Source organism: Emydura macquarii, unplaced genomic scaffold (assembly GCF_026122565.2).
Source record: "Emydura macquarii macquarii isolate MOO-44397 ecotype Brisbane River unplaced genomic scaffold, CSIRO-AGI_Emac_v2 contig_1483, whole genome shotgun sequence".
Lineage (NCBI taxonomy): Eukaryota > Metazoa > Chordata > Testudines > Chelidae > Emydura > Emydura macquarii.
Genome location: NW_027131620.1, coordinates 20,582,307 through 20,603,725, shown reverse-complemented (window position 1 = coordinate 20,603,725; position 21,419 = coordinate 20,582,307). Strand labels below are relative to the sequence as shown.

The following is a 21,419-nucleotide window of genomic DNA, read 5'->3' as shown; positions in this document are numbered from 1 at the left end:
GTGTCCATATTACTGAAATCACCATCAGCACTAACTGGAATTCAGATGTTCTTTCATTCAGCATGCCCTCCAATCACAATAGGTACCTGGGCTTTTGAGCTAGCGGGACTATCAGTCTTGGTGGGAGCTGGCACAGTTTCAGCAGAGGTAGTCCTCAGCTAACTCCCACTCTTGGGGAAAGGGAAAAGAGCTTTCAATACCAGAGAGGGGTTCTCTCTAAGACTAAGGGAAGGAGTCAGCTAGGCAGCAGAGGCAAAACTGTGCCATAAACAGCCCTTACTCTAAACATATGCCGCTTTATTTAGCAAGTTTACAAGATGGCAAAATGAATCCAAAGATGTTGCTGTCATGAGCTGCCAGGTTGCTGGTTTTAAGTTAAATCAGTAACTCCAACAGGGAAAGGGAGGGCTCAGGAGAAAAAAACAAGCCAATGAAGAGCCTTCTCAGATTGGGAACCTGGGCCAACCTTTCAAAAACAGAGCAGCAGTCTAAATGCAAAGCTGAGTGAACAAATGTCAAGCACTTTTGCTCATGTGATCAGCTGGGGTGCATGGGCAAACTGGGTTAAGTGTGTGCAGATAGGTAGTTCAATGTCTAACCAGACATATGCATGCATATTTACCCAATTTTATGCAGGACCATGGTAAGTGCAGGTGGAAGGGTTTACACTCTGTATGCTCAAAACACACAAGTGCTGACCAACAATTGGCTCAATAAAGCCCTCCATCTAAAAGCTGAAAGCCTTCCAGAAGGCAAGAGTGTTGAAAGAAGCAGCACACTTCAAGAAGTCTGGATGCTCCCACTATGCAGAATCAACACACACAAACCCATCTCTAAAACTAAGACTTTATCCTGGTATAAGCACCACTCATAAGAGGATCTCAAAGCATGTCAGCCATCAATGAAGGAAGCCTTACACCATCAATTAAGCAGGTAAGTATTTACCCCCATTTTACAGATGGGGAAACTGAGGCAGTGAGGTTGCTCCAAAGTGGTTCACAAAGTGACCAAGTAACAGAGGCAGTACCAGAATCCTGTCCCTCAGTCACAGCTAGAATAAATTGCCTCTTGCATTCCCCTTATGTCTGCACGCAACATTGCAAGGGTTCTTCCCCTCTAGTACCCACTGCAGGCCCTCTGCCTTTACACACCAGTCAGCCCTCCAGCTGAGAAGTGGTTATTTCAAACCCCTTGCAGGGTAACAGAATGTCCAGGTGTAATCCCAAAAGCTCATGAACTATTCCCTGGGCCTTGCACTCATCCCGTTGCCTTTCTCCAGCTCTGGTATTGAGTATTGTCCTGCCCATTTGTAGCCTTTGCACCCTTCATGGGGGTGAGTAAGCCAGTCAGCTGGCAGCTTCTCTCTGCTTGACTCTCAACCTATTTATAAGGCCCAGGTGCCTGTTATTATCTGATCCTTTCTTAGTCCCACCTCCTCTGGCTGACAAGTAACTACCTAACTACTGCCCAGGTGATGTAAATGACTAACAGACTTGAACCCTTCCTTGCCTATGATGGGGTGAGAGCTTATGATATATTGTAACAATTGCTCCAATATCATATTGTTATTTCAGAACTAACATTCATGACATCCTTGGCTAACAATAGCCCAGCCCCAAACCCATAGCAACAGAGCAAACCGTTGGTGGAAGAAATGTTACCAACACATACCTGATAAAAATGAGGCCAGAATGTACTGATGGCAAGCTCTGCCTTCACCCAACCTTCCGTAACAATCCCCGACACGTTCCAGATGGGGTTGCCCTGTGGTCCACCATTAACCTTCACGTAGACGTTCAACGAGCCAGGGCTGAAACGGTCTCTGCTGGACAGGTAGTAATGAAAGTCGATGCAGTGAGTGTCGTTTTCCTTCAAGGTGGGCAGCAGCAAGTGAGCTTTCTGCCCAGATGCCCGTCCAGAGCTATTCACCATCATGAAGGAACCTAGAGAGAGCGAAGTGAAAAGGGGAAGGGAAGAGAAGAGTTTTTTGGGGATTTTTTCAGGACAATTCTATCAGAAAAGTAAATGATTCTACATGATCCCCAGCAGTCAAAAAACCAAAACATTCATCTCAAAGCGCTCAAGCCTCCTATTCTATGGATATAGGACTTACAGGGTAGAGATACAAGCAAATTTTGGGCCTGCTAACACCAGAGTAATTATAAGAGCTCTTATTTTTTAATTTTCTTCTGTCAATCTCATTTTATATAACCTGGCAGTAAAATATTCCTTATGTTAAAATTAATGTACCTGTAGATCTTTTTGGTCTATGTTTCATATAGCAACCAGCCTTCCAAAAGGTGTGCACTCCCTTAGCCTACCTGGCTTCCTCTATGGCATGCCCAGAATTAAATGATGCAGTGGTGATAGCCCCGGTTGGTGTAGCACCATTGCAAAGCTGTGCTAGCTTATGCCAGCACAAGATCTAACCCAGCATCCCTGCAGAGTAAGCCTCTACAGACTTCACAGCATTACCACCACCCCAGTTGCCAAAGTCCAGAAGAATTAAAAGTGTTCGTGTAACAGTGACATTCCAGCTAGAAACGATGTAACAAGGAGAGCTAATCCACCAGTGGAAGGAACAGGACCCAGGTGGCCTTTAGAGTGAAGATGCTGGAGTGGGAGGGGGGGTAAAAGATTAGAGGGGATTCGTGAGGTTTGTTTGTTAACCTTGGAGCTTACTTGATATAAACCATATCCGGGGGTTTTGAGGAGCCCACAGCTTGCTACACCAAGCATTTTATTTTGACACACTTTGGTTTTAAACTTGTCTCTTCCCGGACGCATCCAGTGACAAAAAACATTAGCAATAGGAAAGCCATTATGGGAGTTATTTGGCTAGATTCTATTTAAAGACTCTGCTTTCGGTGTGCGTACATGCACACGCAGGAAAACTGGAAAGAAGCACTGAGAGGAGGAAAACAATCTCTGTGTTTCAGCAGCCAGGCATGATCATTTTTAATCAAACGCAGCCCTCTTGACATTCTCAGTTCCGATTCAGCTGCCAAGTCATGCTACAAAATGTATTTCTCTGCTGGCCTCTTGCAGTTCACAGAAGATTGAGTTTGGGAAGGCTCACTTCACTTCTAACCTATTGAAGTTCCCTTTTCCTTTCCAATCCATGCTACAGCAGTGTGACAGACACCCAGACGAGCCAGATAAACATTTTGATCAATTCTGCTCAGTGAACAGCCATATGCTATAAATTTATATCAACGGACACCGGCAGCATTCTCCCACAAAACCCTTCTCCCCCCCCCCAATGTTCATATTACACACACACACACACACACACACACACACACACACACACACACAAGGATCAAAAGAGGCAGATGCAGAAGTCAGTCAGTCAGTCTTTTATACTAAAGGAATAAAACCCTCTCTTGGGACTTTGGGAAATTCAATCACAATGTAATTAAAGCTGAGAAAAGGATTGCACTGAGCAATAAGAACAGGGACAGGCAGAACCTTTCAGGACCATTTTAACCTACATCTCGAGGTGTTGAAATAGAAATGGATGTTACCCAAGAAACTTCAGTTGGCATTCAGAGTGAAGATGCTGGAGTGGGAGCGGATATACGAGTAGAGGGATTCATGAGCTTGTTAACCCTGGAGATTACCTTATATAAACCCTAACTGGGGGTATTGAGGAACTTTTGGATCTTCAGGAACTTTAGACACCAATCTGAATCCAAACTTCACAGCTGACCCCTCTCTATAAGAGGGAGACCACGCCAAGGTCCAAGGCTGGGATTTTAAAAAGTGTTCTTTGTCTACCCAAATTCTGCTCCCACCAAAGTTAATAGTGAAACTCTCACTGTCTTCAATGAGAGCAGAGTTAAGACAGTGCTGAACCCGTTGAAAATCCCACCCAAACAATCTTAAATTTAGGGAAGTTTAAACCTAGATTCAAGCCTTGTGACTTGGGCTCATCCATGGCTAGGAGGCACAACACTGCTAGGCTTACATGGTCGGGTAGATAAAACATTATCAAGATCAGATGACATTGGTTATGCTACTCACTTATCTGACCCTGGACAGTGAATGTAAACTGCCTTATTTTCCCTTATAAAAATTAGAATAGTGATATTTACCCTTCTCTGAGATCCTTGGAAGAAAACCACTTTATAAATGCTAAGTAACTAACATATTTTTTTCCTACCACAGTAGTATAGTAATTGCTCTAAAATGCAATGCCAGCTGTGATGTTTGAGAAGAGACCTTATGCATTTGCCAGGTGTCAGACTTGGGCATGATGGAGCAAACAGCCAATAAAAATACTTCAATGGAGACAAAACAGAGCTTCTATACAAGGCCAGGCCGTGTGGTCTAATGGTTAGGGCACTGGGTTGGGACTCTGGAAACCTGGGTTCTACTTCTGCTCCCCCACTGACCTGTCATGACCTTGAACAAGTTACTTCACTTCTCTGGGCCCCTCCCACCCTTTATCTGACCTGTCTGCTTAGTTGGTAAGATGATCCCTGCCCCAAAGAGATTACTTTGTTTGCACAGTGGGGCTGTGATCTACAGTAGGGTGACTAGGGCCTACTATCATACTAATTAAGATTTATTTCAGTTTAACTGATTTCCATACAAAAATAAAGTGTTTTCTACTGAATAAGAATGTCTTCGGAGGTTTTGTTTTTTTACATAAAATTTAAAGTAATGGTTATTTTTTTTCTCCACCACACAGAAAATACTGAAACATGGTTATTCAACAGAATGGCAATGGACTTTTATGTGGCCGTTGTTGAGAATTCCAGAACTGATTCAGACTATATGTATAGAGGTTGCCATAACGTCAGTGGAAAAACAAAACCTTTTGTCCATCCCAAAATACATGGTTAAAGTCTTAGATATTTAGTTACTGAAGACAACAGGCAGGTTTTAGGGGACAATCTACAGCTACATAACCTCTTATTTGCAATATAAAACATATTCCCTACAGTAAGAAGAGGGATATACACAAGGGAATACTGCAGAAATTAAGATTAACTGGCTGACGTTAAAAGCTAACAAGACAGTTTCTGCTTGTTAGAGGATGAAAACTTAGAAGAGCTTGCAACCACCGTACCATCTACACTGCAGACAGACACACGCATGGTCTAAGAGTTTTGCTGGCCTCCTCATTGCTGATGAGCTCTCCTGTAGCATCTTCCACAACACACACATTCTCTGATTGGTCAGGGGACTGCGTCCCATCCTTGAGGGACATGAGCTGGCTTCAATAATACGTCTTCATTACATCCTGGTTGGAATATAGCAATGCCACCTATCTGGGCATGAACGCTATAGCCCCAGAGAGATTGGAACTGGCATAGAATACAGCAGCACATCTGGCCAGCAACATGGGTTCTCACAAAATGCCTCAAACCCTGCCCTCTCCTCGTGATGCTCCCTTCCAGTAGATCACATCAGGCTCAAGCTGTTCTTCCTTATGATTGAGGATCTTAATCATTTGATCCCCCAGTATCTCTGAAAGGTTGTGCTATGCTCTGGAATCAGGACCACAGTCATCAGCGCTGTTCCTCTGTCACAAGGAAATTGCCCACCGCAAGGGTGAAGCGTCTTTGTGCAGAGTACAGCATGCAGTGGCTGGTACAAGACCATGGAACTCATTCCTCCCAGAACTAGTGTAGCATTTCAAAATTTATTTGTTTCCATTCCCTAATAACTGGGAGCCAAATTCCAATATCTTTATTCACACTGAATGACACATTGAAATTAATGGGACTCTTTTCTGAATTAATTGGATTACTTGTGTAAGTAACTATTTACCAAGCTAATGGAGTTACAAACCGACCCTGTATCAACAAACCCTCATCCACCCCATTGGTCAGAAAAGCATAGAAGGAACTAACACGTAAGAGACACAAGCCACATTATTCAACACATCATTGAAAAACATAGATACAATGGTATAAAAAACATAACCAAAAATGATATTAATCATAGGTAAAAGTGTTTTGTTTTTTAACTAGAGCACTGTATATTTGGTTTTGAAAAATAAAAATCATACCCACCTACACTACCAGTTTGCTACTATCATGTGGGAAATTCAATGTCTTAAGAACCACCACCAAAAATATGCACTGAACTATACACAGAGCACAAGAAAAAGTTATCTGTGTTATGCAAAAGAGCATGCCTTTATACTTACTGGACACAAAAGTGTTTGTTAAAGCAACTTGAATATCAGATCAACTTAATTTAGCATTCTTTGATCAACAGGTTAGCTGAAATAATATCTTGCTGTCACTGCTAATTTCCTGAAAATCACAAAATGAACCTGTTATGTTCAGATCAGTCAGGAAGAAGCAGGAGGCGGTAAATAAATGATTTTTAAAAAATCCACTAGAATGACAGTGAATATAAAACTGAACACTCTTCCATAGTTATTAAATATACCACTGAAAATTGGTGAATTAAACAATGAAGTGCTCTCTAGCTGGCCATAAAATTCAAAAAAATTTCCCCCACTGGTGCATAATGATGCCTTGATAAGCCTCCTATTATTGATGCATCTGCAACTTATATCCTCTTTTCAGAGCTGAAATGCTACTGTGTAGCAGATGGTGGCTATTGTGTTTATACATCAGCACTTTATGATTGCATTTTCTCACGTCTGCAGTAAAAAGAAAGCAGTAATTGAGTTTTTAATGGCTTTGCGCACTGTTCATTAAGATTACATGAGTGTGTTCTGACAAATGACAGCTGAAGAAATGAGCCAAGGAGAGCCCCTCATGATCACTAGAGTAAGACCTCCATTAATGCCATTTCACTGCTGGCTTTGTACAATCACTCTGTTTAAAAGTGAAAAATATTGCAGTCATTAAAGAGTAAATGCAAAATAAACAGAACACTGTCAAGTTGCTTGACTTCAAAGTCTGACATTAAAGTTATCATCAGTACATAGGGAACTGCCTTCGTAGGACCAACTTCAATCCCTGAACTCATGAATATACCTTCCAGTAGCACCAGCGAGAGCTCTGTGCACATGTTCATGGGCAGAATTCTGCCCCCAAACCGTTTCAAAGAAAAAAACCAGAAGAAAACCACACACCACAATGTGAAATTAAAAGACGAAATACCTGAAATAGAACCCAAACATCTATGAAGTTTTGTCCTGCCTCACCAGTTATGTAGCACTGGCATCACGGATTTGCAAGCAGGATGTAAAAAGAGCTCATTTCAAACCGTATCAGAAACTAAGGGGGAAAGCTATGTTTGTCCAGCTGGATATGCGAGTTAAATATTTTGGGAAAAATAGTTTAAATATTCTAGTAGGGAATGACAACACACTCAATAGATGAGAATGAAGATGCCTATGTGGGGTTTGCAAGGGAATATGAATAGGAGAAATGTTTGTTCCAAAGTTTGATGATAATTTTACACAATGCAGTGGGGCTGGAGCTAATGTGAAAAATAGCATATGGTTAAAGGGAACAGGTCTTTGGTTGTTATATTGAAAAACATCCCTCCCATGATGTGGGCATATGTAAAAATATTTAACAACAACAACTGGAGCCAATGTCCAAGATGAGAAGGGAGTGGAAAGATGGACAATTATACCAGACACTGGGCTAAAAACATTTGTCACATCTCTGTAAATAGAGTGAAATAGGAGGGTTGGGGCCCCGAATTTCTCTCAATGGGCCTGATAAATAATGTAGACTCAAATTTCAACCTGTACATCCTCCCATCAAAGTTTTCCCAGCACCCAAATCTAGCCACTCTTTCCCTCCAACAAAGAAGTCTGGAAGAACAAATTGATATTATGACATGATTTGGAGGTCAACACTAGTGACAAAGTGTGAACTACAGTACATTTTTTCTTTACCAAAGTCATACAAACCAAACACGTATTTTAACTTGCCCTGGTTATTGAGATAAACACTCATACCATTTTAGGTATGTGCCTCAAATGCCATATTTTTTAACATACAATAGGACACACAATTACAATATCATCATTTAAGAAACAGTCTATGGGTGAGCACGATGGCACATGGTATTGGATAATGAAAATAATTCATACCATGTAGTAAAAAAAGCAGCTTAGAGCTCAGGCACCTTTGGGTATGCCCTCAGAAATCTGCTCCCCTCTAGCAGAGGGGACTAAAGATAGTTGTGCACATAGAAATTCAAAAGTTATTTGAGACATTTTTTACAGTTATTACTCCATCATCAATTGTTAGAGCAAAAACATGCCCATATGTATTATTTGGCAAGTGTGCCTTCTATTGAACTAGACTAGTAGTAAAAGGAAGCTAGAGTCACAGTTATTTTCATGCATATTAACATCAAGTTCAGGTCACTAGGATTCACAGGGTCATATTCATTCATTTGGATGACTGTCAGGTATTCACATAACAAACTTAAGGAGCATCATAATTATAGAAAACAATTATTCTTGTGTAAATGTATACCATGGAGAGTGTTATTTATTATTCTCCTGTTCCAGAAATCCTATCAAGAAGCCGGAATTGATACCATATTCCTTATATTACCAACCCCATGACATGAATGGCAGATATCTGAACGAAATATTTGAAGATAATATGGATTATTTCATTAATTCATTAGCAAAAGAAAAAAAAAGAATGTGTAACAACTATTTGGGCCACCTCCAATTTGTACACTTGACAGTGTCCTTTGAAAAAAGTGTCTGCAGCTCTTGCTTTACATAAACCCAGAGACATATGGGATGTAATAGCCAGAACTGGGAATGAAGGTTTCCCAGTTTCCTAATTACAAACCATAGATTTTTCAGTAGATTCCTCTGACTGCAATCAGCTATTGCACAGACATTTTCAATGGCATCCCAGGACTGCTTAGGGGTAAATCACAGGTATAATTAAGCTATTCTCCTTTTTTAAAATGGTTTCCAAAGGTTGGACAAGGGTGGCTCACAGACACTGTTAGATTATCAGCATCTTTCAATAGTTTCCTGCCAAGTGATAGTTTCCCTTCACTAAGTCTTGAACTAAGGAACGCATGGTGCAGGGGATCTGTCTGGGCACCAATAACCAGACAGAAAGAAACAGCATTCCTGTCACTGGCTAGAAGTGTACAATGGGACACAAAAAATATGTATTTAGATGGGTCAGTGTGACAGATTTCCTGTGATACAGCATGTGAATGTTCTCAGAGGCTTGTCACAGATGGGAATGAATTATTGTGGCCAAAAGGGAACACCAAGCATTTTCAATGACTGTACAAAGTAGACATTATCCATACCAAAAGAGTGAAATCATAGGCACTCTTAGTGAGAGGGTGGTCTGGTTAAGGCACAGGACTTGCAATCTATAGACCTGGGCTCAATTTTTGATTGACAGATTTTCAGACTTTCTGCAAGACCTGGATTTTGTGATGTGTGACCCAAAACATTTGCCTGCTTTTCTGCTCACACGTACATGTACACACAGATGTCACACATGATGACAGGGTGAGGGCACAAAAAAAGAGACACATATGGGTCTCTCTAGCTCAGCCCCTACACCTCCATGCCTTAATTTTCTTATCTATATAATGAAGCTGTCTCTCTGTCTCAAATGGAGAGGGGTCAGAACCTTACTAAAATAAAATATAAATTGTGCTGAAATCCTCAAGTGAAAAGTAATGGGGATATTTATCTTTTACTGTTATAACTTCAAGGCAATGCTAGAAATTGTGTCTTCCAGTAGCATTTACCTAGCATAGACAGCACTGTTGCTTAACATTCACAGTATAAAGCGAATGTGCAGTATCAAGCTCTGATTTAGCAATAATTTCATCAGAGGACATTGAAAGATAGGTCTAAAGAAAATTAAACTGAAGATTAAAGGCAGATCTCCTACAGAAATATCAACAGGAAGCACATGGGTGAGTTCTGGTGTCCAATAACAGATGGCAGAAACAAAATAGGTAAAATGTTCAGCATGGGAAGGGCTTGCCCTTAGCTGTATGCTACCATTCTATGAATATACTAAGATGTCACTAATGGCCTCTTCTAAGCGTCCATGTATAGCCTCCATTAGGCTTAGTGCAGATGATCTATTCATATAGGGTTCAATTCACCCCTGGACAGAGGGCCACCCACAATTATACACTTAAATCCCCAAAATGGCTTGTGTCTGCCCTCGGTTGAGGGGTGAATGTCACTCACACCACACAAAATCCTGAAGGGTGCGAAGTATCTGCAACAATGCTGGACTTCAATCCGAGCAATAACTGACTCAAAGTCAATAAAAAAATTCCACCCTGACTTCCGCAGTGCAGAGTAAGAACCAATGTGAGTCACTGCTCCACACGTATCAGCTCTGTCAGATTACAGGAATGTGTGCCTGCGTACAGCATTGCCCTCTGTCCATATAAATGGTCTAATGCATCTGAGCATGTCTGAGAGTACTATTGGTTTGAACAACACTAATGGCCAGTCCCCCATTCTTCTCCTCCTACTGTACACATATTCTCGGTTTATAAAACAAAGTTTACTCCCCAACAATTCTCAGAAGAGGGTGCACTGGCTTCCAATACTCAAATAGCCAAGAGTACTCATTGAGGGAGCTAAAATATCTATTTGCCCAGTTATTGCAGTTAAAAAAGAAAGGGCTAGTGGAAACAATGGAAATCATCAGGCAGGGTGGGGGTGGTAATTCAGGGTAGTAATACACTCGGTTTTGCTTGGTATTGGGAATCACAATTCCACAAAAGTGGGAGGGAGTAGTGTTTAAGGGGAGGGGTTACCCGAATGCTACTCTCCAACCCCCCGGAAATAAAGTATAAAACCTCAAAAAGCATGTGGCTGCAGGAGGGAAGGGGTATGGTGTGTAAGGGGAGAGTGCAATATAACTATTGTTAAAGGGAAAAAGAGAAAGCCAGAAGTGGGAAGTGACACGTGTTGAATCCTGGATCCAGGGACCAAGGGAGAGCAGATATCTATCACCTTGTTCCCCGCTGATTGGTAAATTGGGAACAATTTGCAAAGGTATTACTTAGAAACCAGAGTAGGAAAAATTGCTGCTGTGGGAATTACAAACTCAGCAGGGGTTAATCTCCGAGAACAACAGGATATTGTTAACTATTTGTGGAAAGGGTGAAACTCTTTACAGAAATCTGGCTAAGCAGCTCAAATCTAATGCCTGGAATGTCATGGGGCTGCTGAACAGAGGGAAAAATATTGCAGGGATCTGCACTGAGCTCCACTAACCACCTGCTGGGAACTGTTATTTTAACCCTTAAAAAACTTCACCAAAAGCCTTATGACAGATTTGGTGAAAAGTGTCAAAACTGTTTTATAAAAAGAGGCTTGCGACCAGGTTCAGCAAACTTTAACAGATCATTTTGTAAACCCCTCTTACCGAATGCCCGTCTCGGGGAATGGCCTTCTGGATTAGAGGGTACCAATGTAGCAAAGTAATTAAAAAGTTATTGGCCTTTCAGAGCCACCTGGCGAACAACCCTTGGGGACTGTACTCTAGCTCAGTGCACTCTCAATATCAAAGGAGTAGCTAGAGGGAATTGGACCTCTGACATCCTATTGCAGGCAGGCTTCGGAGATGGGTGCAAATGGGGATGGTCCGGAGAGCCGGTGTGGCAGGTGCGGGTTGGAACAAATGACACATAGTTTCTGGTTGGGCCAGAGGTATATGATCCACGGATGGGACTAATTTGGGCAGAACAAGTTAACACTTGGGAGGGATGGTCACAAGAACCACCACCATTACGATGTATAGAACAAGTATCCCCTCAGCATTGGGTGGAACAGAAAAATAAAATCTGCTGGGAGGGATCAGCCATGCTCAATGATCAGGGGCTAAAGGATGGAAGGTGGGTGGAACGAGTGGGGTTTGGACCAGGAAACTTTTCCTTACAACTAGGAAACTCCACCTATCAAATCCGCATATCAGCCATAAAACAGCTCAATGTAACAGGACACCAAACAATTCCAATGAACTGGACTGAGACTGTACCTGAACCTTTCTGGATCAATTGGAACTGCCTGACACAGCTTTTAAAACAACTCCAAATTGAGCAACGCAGAACGCAGGTTTTGGAAGCCCAGGCCCTCCAAGGAACCAATGCGTTCCAACTAGCCGCTAAATTGCCTGCTGACTGTGCTTGAATTAATGTAGCCTGTGCCCTTCCAACAGGCTTAACAGACTCTCATTCGCTCTTCAGTCGTATTACTCATGTTGTAAAAATATTAATCACATTAGTTGTTTTTTTAATTATGTTTATGGGATGTTTAAAATTTTTCACCATCCCAGCCTCTCCCCAAAAGCCATAACTGTAATTTTACGCATATTGTTCAGTCAGTAACCCGCCTCCCTGGTCTCCCCATAGCGTGACCAGTGGATTGAGGCATTGGGCCATTTTGAGCCAGGGCCTCCTGGACCAGTGCCCCACCAGCCAGTGTGTGGGAAGGATGGACACCTGGGCCTTTCTTTGAAAGAAAGTGGGGGAGTGTAGGATAGTATAGAGTTAAAAGCTGGAAAAGTGGTCAAGTCTAAATTACAGGGAACGCGGTCAAGGCAAGGGCATATCTAGTTTCTGTTAACTGGTGTGAATTTTAGTTAGAGTCTGTTATCTCTCTTCTTTTCCTCTCTTCCTGGACATCTGCACAGAGGATGAGTCTATCACCATTTTTGTGCAAGGTCTTTTGGTGCGAAGAAAGCATTATCTTCCTTCTCCCCCGGCATGCTTTTACTTCAAAGAATGTTAGTGTAAAATGTATAGGTTTTAAGGTGATGTGCCTGACCTCTGCATGGTAATCCTGTAAACAACAAACAGGGGCAGGTATAATTATATTCATCATGTAGTTGTTAATATTCATTTTATAGGTGTTAATGTAACCAAATAAGGGTCTATGGGGAGTTGCTGAAAATGTATACATTTACATACTGTTATGGATAAAAGAATTGTAAAGTAACCCCCTCATTTCTCACTCACGGCGTTGAGGTGGAACGAGCAGGCAATAAAGGGTTCCGTCTCCCCAATCCACCCCCAGGACAACCTGTTTGGTTATTTCTAACAGTACTGACTTCCATTCAGCATATGCCACAGGTTTTCATAGGCACCAAATATATCTAGACCTTACCCACTTTCCCCCCTCCCCTCTGCAGGTCTCTCCTCTATACCACAGCAATAAGAATGGGTTCTATTGAAAGAGCTCGAATGGCTAGCAGTAGTGACCTATAATTCGATGGTCTCAGCAATGAAGAACTTTTGAATAAAGCTCTGCTGCAGTCACTAAGGGAAGTTAGTGATACCTCGGTCACCAATGAGCTGTATTTTGAGACTGTCCTTACTTCAGATTGATAAATACCGTGCTAAATAGAGGCTTACACAATAGACTAATGGCTTTATTAGCCAAGGACCTATTCCAATCTATCAGGTAAAATATCCTTATTGTAAAAAACATATCAGTCTCTTTCTACCCAATAGACCAGAACAGCTCGGTAGCTTTAATTATAGCTTACTGGTTATAGCATGTGCTTTTAAAAAGGATAAAGGCATACTGAATCCTGAAAGTCCTGAACCGTTTCATTGCTATTTGAGTTCAGCGGGTAAACAGCTATTTACCCTATCAATCACTTTCTTTATATTTTATATTGCCTAAATAGTTTTGTTTTTAATTCACACAACAAAAACTACATTTAAATAAATAGTGTTCAGGTTATGAAACCAGCAAGCCAAATAAAATATTGGAACTATGGCCCTCATCCAGCAAAGAACCTACATGCATAAGCACACACTTAATTTTACAGACATTACAAGTCCCATTAAAGTCAAAGGGCTACTCACGTGTTTAGTGTGAGTTTAAGTGCTTTGTTGAATCTGGGCCATAAAGGGAAGGCTGACATAAGTAAGATGTATAAGCATTGATTCCTTTCAGTCTCCTTTCATTATTTCTGCCAATTCGTAACTCCATAATACTTACGTGTAATTTTCTGGATGTTTCATTGGAAGATCATTATTCAAGAGAGTGCCTTATTTCCTTTGGTTATCTACATTATCTGTCCTAAACTGTTGTATAGTGCTGCTGTTCAATGGTGTTTTCCACCATGGAAGTTGAAGCATTTCAGTGGTTGGTGAAGTGATTACTTTGTGTACATTTCCAGCAGGATATAGGCTGTGGAAACTTTAGAACATTTGGGATCAAAATGCTCAAATAGTGCTGCGGTGAGCTCAATATAAAGACAAGATGCTATAGTGACACCCAGTTTATGTGACAAATCATTAACTATAAAAAAACTAGTTTACAAAGGAGGCAGCCTTTAAAGACATTGTTAATTTTGTTAAAGAAACAAAATTACCTGACCTATTTTAATGCCTGTTGAGATTAAAGCTAATTTTAAAAATCTCTGCTCACTGTTTGTTGAGCTTTCCTTTTGCATTTCGCCCAGTTTAAACAATGAAAATAAGGCTACTAATATTCACTGTAGGCAGTTAGCACTCAAACTCAAACTCAATTCTATTCACTAGTAGAATTCCTGTGTATGTGTGTGTGTCTGTGTGAGAGAGAGAGAGAAAAATACTGCACAGGAATGTTTAGTTGTTGAGCAAACTGTTTCTTGGAATTTCTCTTTCCTCCCAAAGTTCCATGAAAACATGGTTGCCTTATTATTGACCTTACATTTAATGAAAACAAATTCAAAACAGAAGTTGTGGGTCCAGCTTAGACCTGACATTGTCCCTAAAGGTTGAACTTATTTGTATGCGAAAGTATGGGAATACCTTAAAAGTCGCCATTAGTGACAGTGGGATGCCTGCTAGTGGTGGATCTTGGTGCAAATTTTACCTTAAACAAATATAAGGTCATATGAAAGCGGAAAAAACAACAGTTGGACTGCAATTCTTTCAGTTTCCAAGTCTCATCAACATATTGGACCTCCTTGGTTTGCTTGGCTTTAGAAAGCAAAACTAAAATGGAATGAGCAATATAATGATAAAATTGCAGACTTCTCAGGTATTTACACATTAGATGGCACAATGCTATTTTGATGAGTTACATTTCTGGGTTCCACTTACCTTTGCAAAATGCTCAAATCTGTCATATACTGGAGCACTTTATATGCTTTATGCAGAATACTGGGTGGATTCTTACCTTTTATGTTTGTGATAGGAAAGCATATTAAACATGGCAAAAGGAAACTATAGCAGACCAAGTCTCATAAAAGGAATCAGGTTTTACCTCTTAAATCGGATTCAGATATTGCAGCTATGGGACACTGATATTTTACCACATTGAACAGAACAGCACAAAAGCCAAAAATTCATAATGAAGAGGGGGCTATATGCTAAAGGGTTTGAATCAGGTCCTCAGCTCTGCTGAGCTGTTATTGTGAAAATGGGCCAAAGCATTCTCTCAGCCACTCTTGTAAATTCAGAAAGCACCATTGATTTCAACAGCGTAACAGAGAACAGCATTTGGCTCAATGAATTCAGAGGTCTCATCCATCACCTTAGTAGTCCACCAAACAAGCCGCTCCACAGCATAGCACAGCTAGCAATTTCTTCAAAGGAGCAATCCAGGGCTTCAAAAACAGAGGCTGATGCAGGCCAGCCCTGCTTACGAAGGAAAACCATGAGTATAGAAAGCGTCCATAGTACCTGCTCACATATTTACTAGCTCTGATCAGTGCTAACAATTCCACATCCCCATGAGGACAAAAAAACAATTTTTTTTTTTTTTTTTTTTTTTTTTTTTTTTTTTTAAATAAGAGACCAAGACAGACAGGCCAGTGTTGTCATTGTAACCATGTAGCATAACATAATTTACACTGGTGTGTTTCTTAAGTCAGCCCTACCTCTTTTCAGGTGTATTCTGCCCTGAGAAGCTGAATTTTGAGGGTACATTTTACAAAAGTGGGCTCATACCAAAAATAGAGGAAGGACTAATTTGATGGGAAATTTGAAGAACTTTTCTGGTGAATGAGCAATGCCCTGCTATTGGCCAGTTTTAGGAACATAGGAAGTGCCATATTTTATGACACTGGTGATTTACCAACTCCAGCAACCCGACTGTGGTCTATATCAGCATTCAGAGGAAGGTGCAAGAATCCTTATGGACAATTAAAGAATAACCTGACCATAGATTTTGTTTGTTTGTTTGTTTGTTTATGTTTGGTGTGCAGGAGTTGTTTGTTTTTTTCCCCTAACCACAGGCATTTAGCAATTGGCTTATGGCCTTAAACATGTGGATTTATATCCCTTAATTTTATTATCCTTTCTTTTCATCTATTCAATTGTCAGAGAATTATTCAGATAAATCTATTATCATGCATATATCCAATTGCTACCTATATATATGTCTAATACTTTCTTTAATCATGCTACATACTTTTACTCAGTGAAAACTGGAAGCAATGAATTTCAAAAGTTATCATGTGCTCTGTGAAAAAGTATTTTCTTTAGCTGGCTTTAGATTTGTTGACTTTCAGACCCATTGTCTGTCCCCTTGTTTTGGTATGATACATAAACAGATGTACCCAGTTTGCCTTCTCTATACTGTCAATTTTGCATATTTTTAATCATGGAGTAGGCCCAATTCCTTTCAATCTCTATAAGAAATCCTAACATTGTGTTTGCTTTTTGATCATCACTGGGTATTGAGCAGATGTTTTCACTCAGCTGTCCAAGTAGGTCTTTTTTTTCTGAGCGGCTGCAGTTAATTTAGACACCACAGCGGGGGGAAAAAGCAGCTCAAAATATTCCTTCCAATGTCAACACCTTCATCCGGTTTATTACACTAAATGTTAGCCTTTGAGGAACTTCAGGGAAACTCTCAAGTAATTTGGCATCAGCTGCAAAATTTGCCACCTCACTGCTCATTATCTTTTCCACATCATTATTTAATGTATTAAACAGCAGCTCTTGTATGGAGATTCATGGCACCATTGTTAACCTTTTGCCATGTTGAAATTTGACCATTTACTTTAGTGTTTGCTGTCTCTTAACCAGTTTCTAATCCTGAACAGAGTTTTACCTTTCACCCCATGACTACTTTGTTTAATAGCCTCTTGTGAGGAACTATAAAGCCTTTTTAGAAGTCCAAATAAATCCATCAATTCTCTAGCCACTGTGTTACTGACACTCAAATAATTTTAGTAGATTAGAGAAGCCTGATTTGCCTATACAGAAGCTGTACTGGTTTGTCTTTTACATCAGTGGTTCCCAACATTTTTGAGTGAAAGCCCCACTCGTTAAACACGCACCCTCCCCATCACACCTCCCAACCCGGCCATAAACAAACACAACACTACTAAATGACATAAATAATAATAAATTACTCTTACCTGAGCCTTCCCTGGCGCAGCGACTTCAGTGTGGCCCCACCTCTTTCCAGCCTAATGGACTGAGGGTAATGGAAATGGGCCCTGGCAGGCCGGCCGGGGCTATTCCAGGCCCCTACCAGTGCGGGGCTGCTCCTCTCTGGCCAGGCATACAGCTACTGCGGGGTTGGGGTCAGAGTGGAGCTTGGCATGGTTGAATGACCTCTATATTACTGAAGTCTCATGGACCCCCTGTAATCTTTAACGCCCTGCCCCCCGAAAAGGGTCCTGCAACCCAGGTTGGGAACTGTTGTTTTATATCATTGTATGATACTTCATTGTTTCAACCAATGTACCTGTTCTTGAAGTAAGAGACACAGGCTAGCAACTCCTAGGACCACACTTGGGGTTATTTCTGTATATTTTTTGTTTGTTTTTTAAGTTAGGGTCAACATTTACTACCCACCAATCTTCTCATTTAGCAGCAGATTAATAACTTATCTCATTTAGCAGCTCAGCCACTTCATTTTAAAAGTTCTTTCAGAACTCATCCATATACAACATCTGGTTCCAGTGACTTGCTGTTCTTTACAATTGTATTAAAGCAGCTCCTGAGACTTTAGTTGGACAGTACCTCACCTTGACAGCCTTAAAGAAGTAGGTCTAGGATCGGACTTTAACATTCTTGACGGTAGATAAATCATTGAGCTTTCCTTCAGTATCCGTATCCTTGCTAGTGGATCCTTACTCTCTGATGGCCCTGTTGACTGACCAATTCTCTTGACGGTTTCATGCTTCTGAAATACTTTGGAGTGCCTTATATTTGGGACTCATTTGCTCCTCATATTACCTCTTAGCCCCAGTTTCAAGCTCACCTTACATCCCCTTTTATCTGCTTCACTTGGACTGAATTTCCATATTTCAAATGGTACCTGTTTGGCTAGAATGCAATTCTCTCTCCCCAAAATGTACTCCCCTTTGTCACCCTTTACGGAGCATGAAATCTCTCCTGAGAAGTCCCTCTTGAGGGGCAGGTCTCTCTACAGGCTTCAATGAGATTGCAGAACAGAAACAGCTAATACAGCTCTGGCTCTTCAGCTCACAGATGGGTAAAAAGCGTGTACTGCCTAGATCTGCAATACTGAGCATTTAATCCTGGCCTCAACTTCATATCATAGCATGGATTCCCTCATATTGTACAGGCCCAATTCTGCTTCCACTGAAACCAATGGTAAAACACTCACTGTCTGGTCTCTTACCTCATTTTTAATCCACTAATCATCTGCATTAAAATCCATGGATTGGATAACTTTGGAGGTTATACATTTTAATCACAATCAGATAATGCATGTTTGATGATGTACATTCATTGTATACTCAGGAATAAAAATTATAATCCAAATATGATGCTTAGTAACAATTTAAACTACTGTATACTTGATTGGGGTTTTGATGTAATTAAAGATATGAATTAAAGATGGCTAATGGATAAACTCAAGAACTTCAATCCTGTTTTTGGAATCAGAATTACTACAGATTCAAAAAGGAACAGGCATGGGGTTTCCTCATTTAGTAAGACTTCTCTGTACCATTCAATAAAATGTTGCATTTGAGACCATTTCATAAACAGTTTGAGCAGAATGTGCTCAAACTAAAATACTCACAGGAAACAACTTTCTCAGAGCCTGCTCTTGCTGTCAATGAAATCAAATAATAAAGCTCCCATTAATTCCAGGACTGGTGCGAAATATGAAAAAAGTAAATGTTCCCCTCCAGGATTAACTATATTTGAGTAAAAATCATCCTTTGCATCTTCATATAAATTAGTGTTCATTTTACATGTGTTTTGTTTCTGATTAATTAGAAAGCATTAATAATTCATGTAGACTATGACTAACTTTCTGAACATCTGGCAGCAATCTGAGTTTTTCATTAACTCATACATGTATATTACTGATAAGCCTTACTGGTAAAGTATAGATGGTGGTTCAGATTTCAACTCCCCTTAAGAGTTTTCAAATCTAGAGTTTTGTTATCCTGTTATAAAAAACAGAAGCTACCTGTGAAATCCACATCTTCATTGCAGACAGCCCCGATAGTCAGAGATATCCGGACCCTGATTTTAGGCCTAGGGCCTTGTGTAACATATTGTAAATTTGACACTAGGGGAACCAATGACCTATCCATGATCCCAATTAGGTCCCACCTCCCCCATCTGAAATATTTGTCCTTTTCTGGAACCCTATTCAAACAACCAATCTGACAAGATGGGAAAGATTTTGTTTGGTTTTACATTTTGGGTACCAGCCAAGAGTGGAAGAAGGAAATTGGGTACCCTATGTTTCCAGTCCCATTCTGGAGGTGCAAGAGTTCTGGAATCACTGAACATCAGTGGAATTACTCCAAATTTACATTCGTTTCACTGACATCACATTCCCTCTACATGTGCAGGGAGGCTGGGTTTCTTTAATATCCTGCCTCTACTGCTGCTGATGGAATCTATAAATTGCTGACATGAGTTCCTTCACCATTTACAAGTTTTCCCCTCAATTTCAAACCAAATATTAAACAAAGAGATATCCACTTCGCAAGCATAATTTAGAAGAAATATAGCTTTTTTTATTACAAAAATGTAAATCATACAGATGGATTTGCTGATATTTCCCCAGAGTAATTATAGCCTTGAGACTTCTTCATGCAAAAGTTATCCAGATAAGAAACAAAATCTTTAAAGCATTTGTCAAATAACTCTGTTCAGCAATATTTCCTGCTCTGAAGGTAGGTAAAACTAGTATCAGCAGGTTAGTTTAACCCGAACCCCCTTTGCCTGGGGAAAGCAGCTGAGATTATCCCATTGTCCCACATCCATATACACAAGCTGGACTGAGCACTGCTCTCATTTTCTGATTACATGCAGCAAGGCAGCCTTGGAGACAAGAAATCAGAGGAAATTCTGAGAATGTCTCAAATATACATTTACATTAGACTGCACGATATAGCTACTGTATGTTAATTAAATACATTCATTTCATTTTTCAGCAATTGCTTAGAGAGATATATATAGAATGGTCACCAGTAGAGAGTTAGTCATTGTATACCATAGATTTTCCACCCAAGCGTTTCCTGCTAGTCACACAATTCAGAGAACTAACTGAGGAATGTAAAAAGACAGGTGTTGACCTTCATTTTATCATATTTGTGAATTGCTAATCACAGAGCTCCACCTTCATCACATTAGGGCCAGGACCCTAGTTGTCCGCACCAGAATGGCACTTCCTCTGGTGGGACTCAGGAACCTGGTTTAACAGGCAGAGGCCTGCACAATAAACCTTGAATTAGAAAATTTAAACCTAGAAGATTCCTGAAGGAGATTTTTTATTTTATTTAGTTGCCCCACAGCAGCATCTGCGGCACACTAAGAATATGTAAATGTAGTTTCATAGAGGCTTTATTGGCACTTGTTTGGGATAACCTTCATAGCTCATTCATGGCTTTGGCCCTCGAGCAATGCAATCATTCCAGATCGAGTCTAATAAATCCCTTATACCACTTCACCCATCACACAGCCCCTAAATGAATGTGTGTGGATAATAATAATAATAGGATGTTGTATCACATCCACCTTAACAATCAGCCTGTCAGATTCAGTGGTGACACAATCCAGCATTCAGGACAATTCAAATGCTTCCTACAAAGACAACATAAGGAAACTTATGCTGTCTTCAACAAATAGAGTTATTTTATGAAGTGTCAAACTGTACTGCAATACATAGGAACAAAGAACCTACTCTCCAACCAGGGCACTGATCCTTCAAGTATGGTATTTTATTTCTTGGCATGGTTCTCTGACACTTCACTGGAAGGTGGATAAAATAAACCAAATTAAAGGCACCAAGCTAACGGTTCAATGATGTTCTATATATGGATGAAAAATTCCCATCCTGTGAGCAGTCAGCTCTTAAGATGTTCAGAAAACGCACAGAAATATTATATACAGCTTGTTGAGAGATGCTTTGTCTAGTGGCATAATTGAAATATTAACGTTCTAAAACATAACCCCTGTTGATGCTGTATTCTGAATGGCTCTATAAACACAAGATTTTATCAGTGGTTGGGTAGGGGATTTACCCAGGGTAGGTCATTATTGGCTGTAGATAT

At 40.4% G+C, this 21,419-nt stretch overlaps 1 protein-coding gene across 1 annotated transcript in view; it reads right to left on the bottom strand.

Moving 5' to 3' along the window:
• The window catches only part of PTPRT (protein tyrosine phosphatase receptor type T), a 618,875-nt gene that overhangs the window by 403,044 nt on the left and 194,412 nt on the right, over window positions 1-21,419 (bottom strand). Inside the window, exon 3 of the mRNA XM_067554415.1 lies at window positions 1,672-1,943. Coding sequence (XP_067410516.1) covers window positions 1,672-1,943 — 272 coding nt within the window. The remainder of the gene's footprint in view (window positions 1-1,671; window positions 1,944-21,419) is intronic.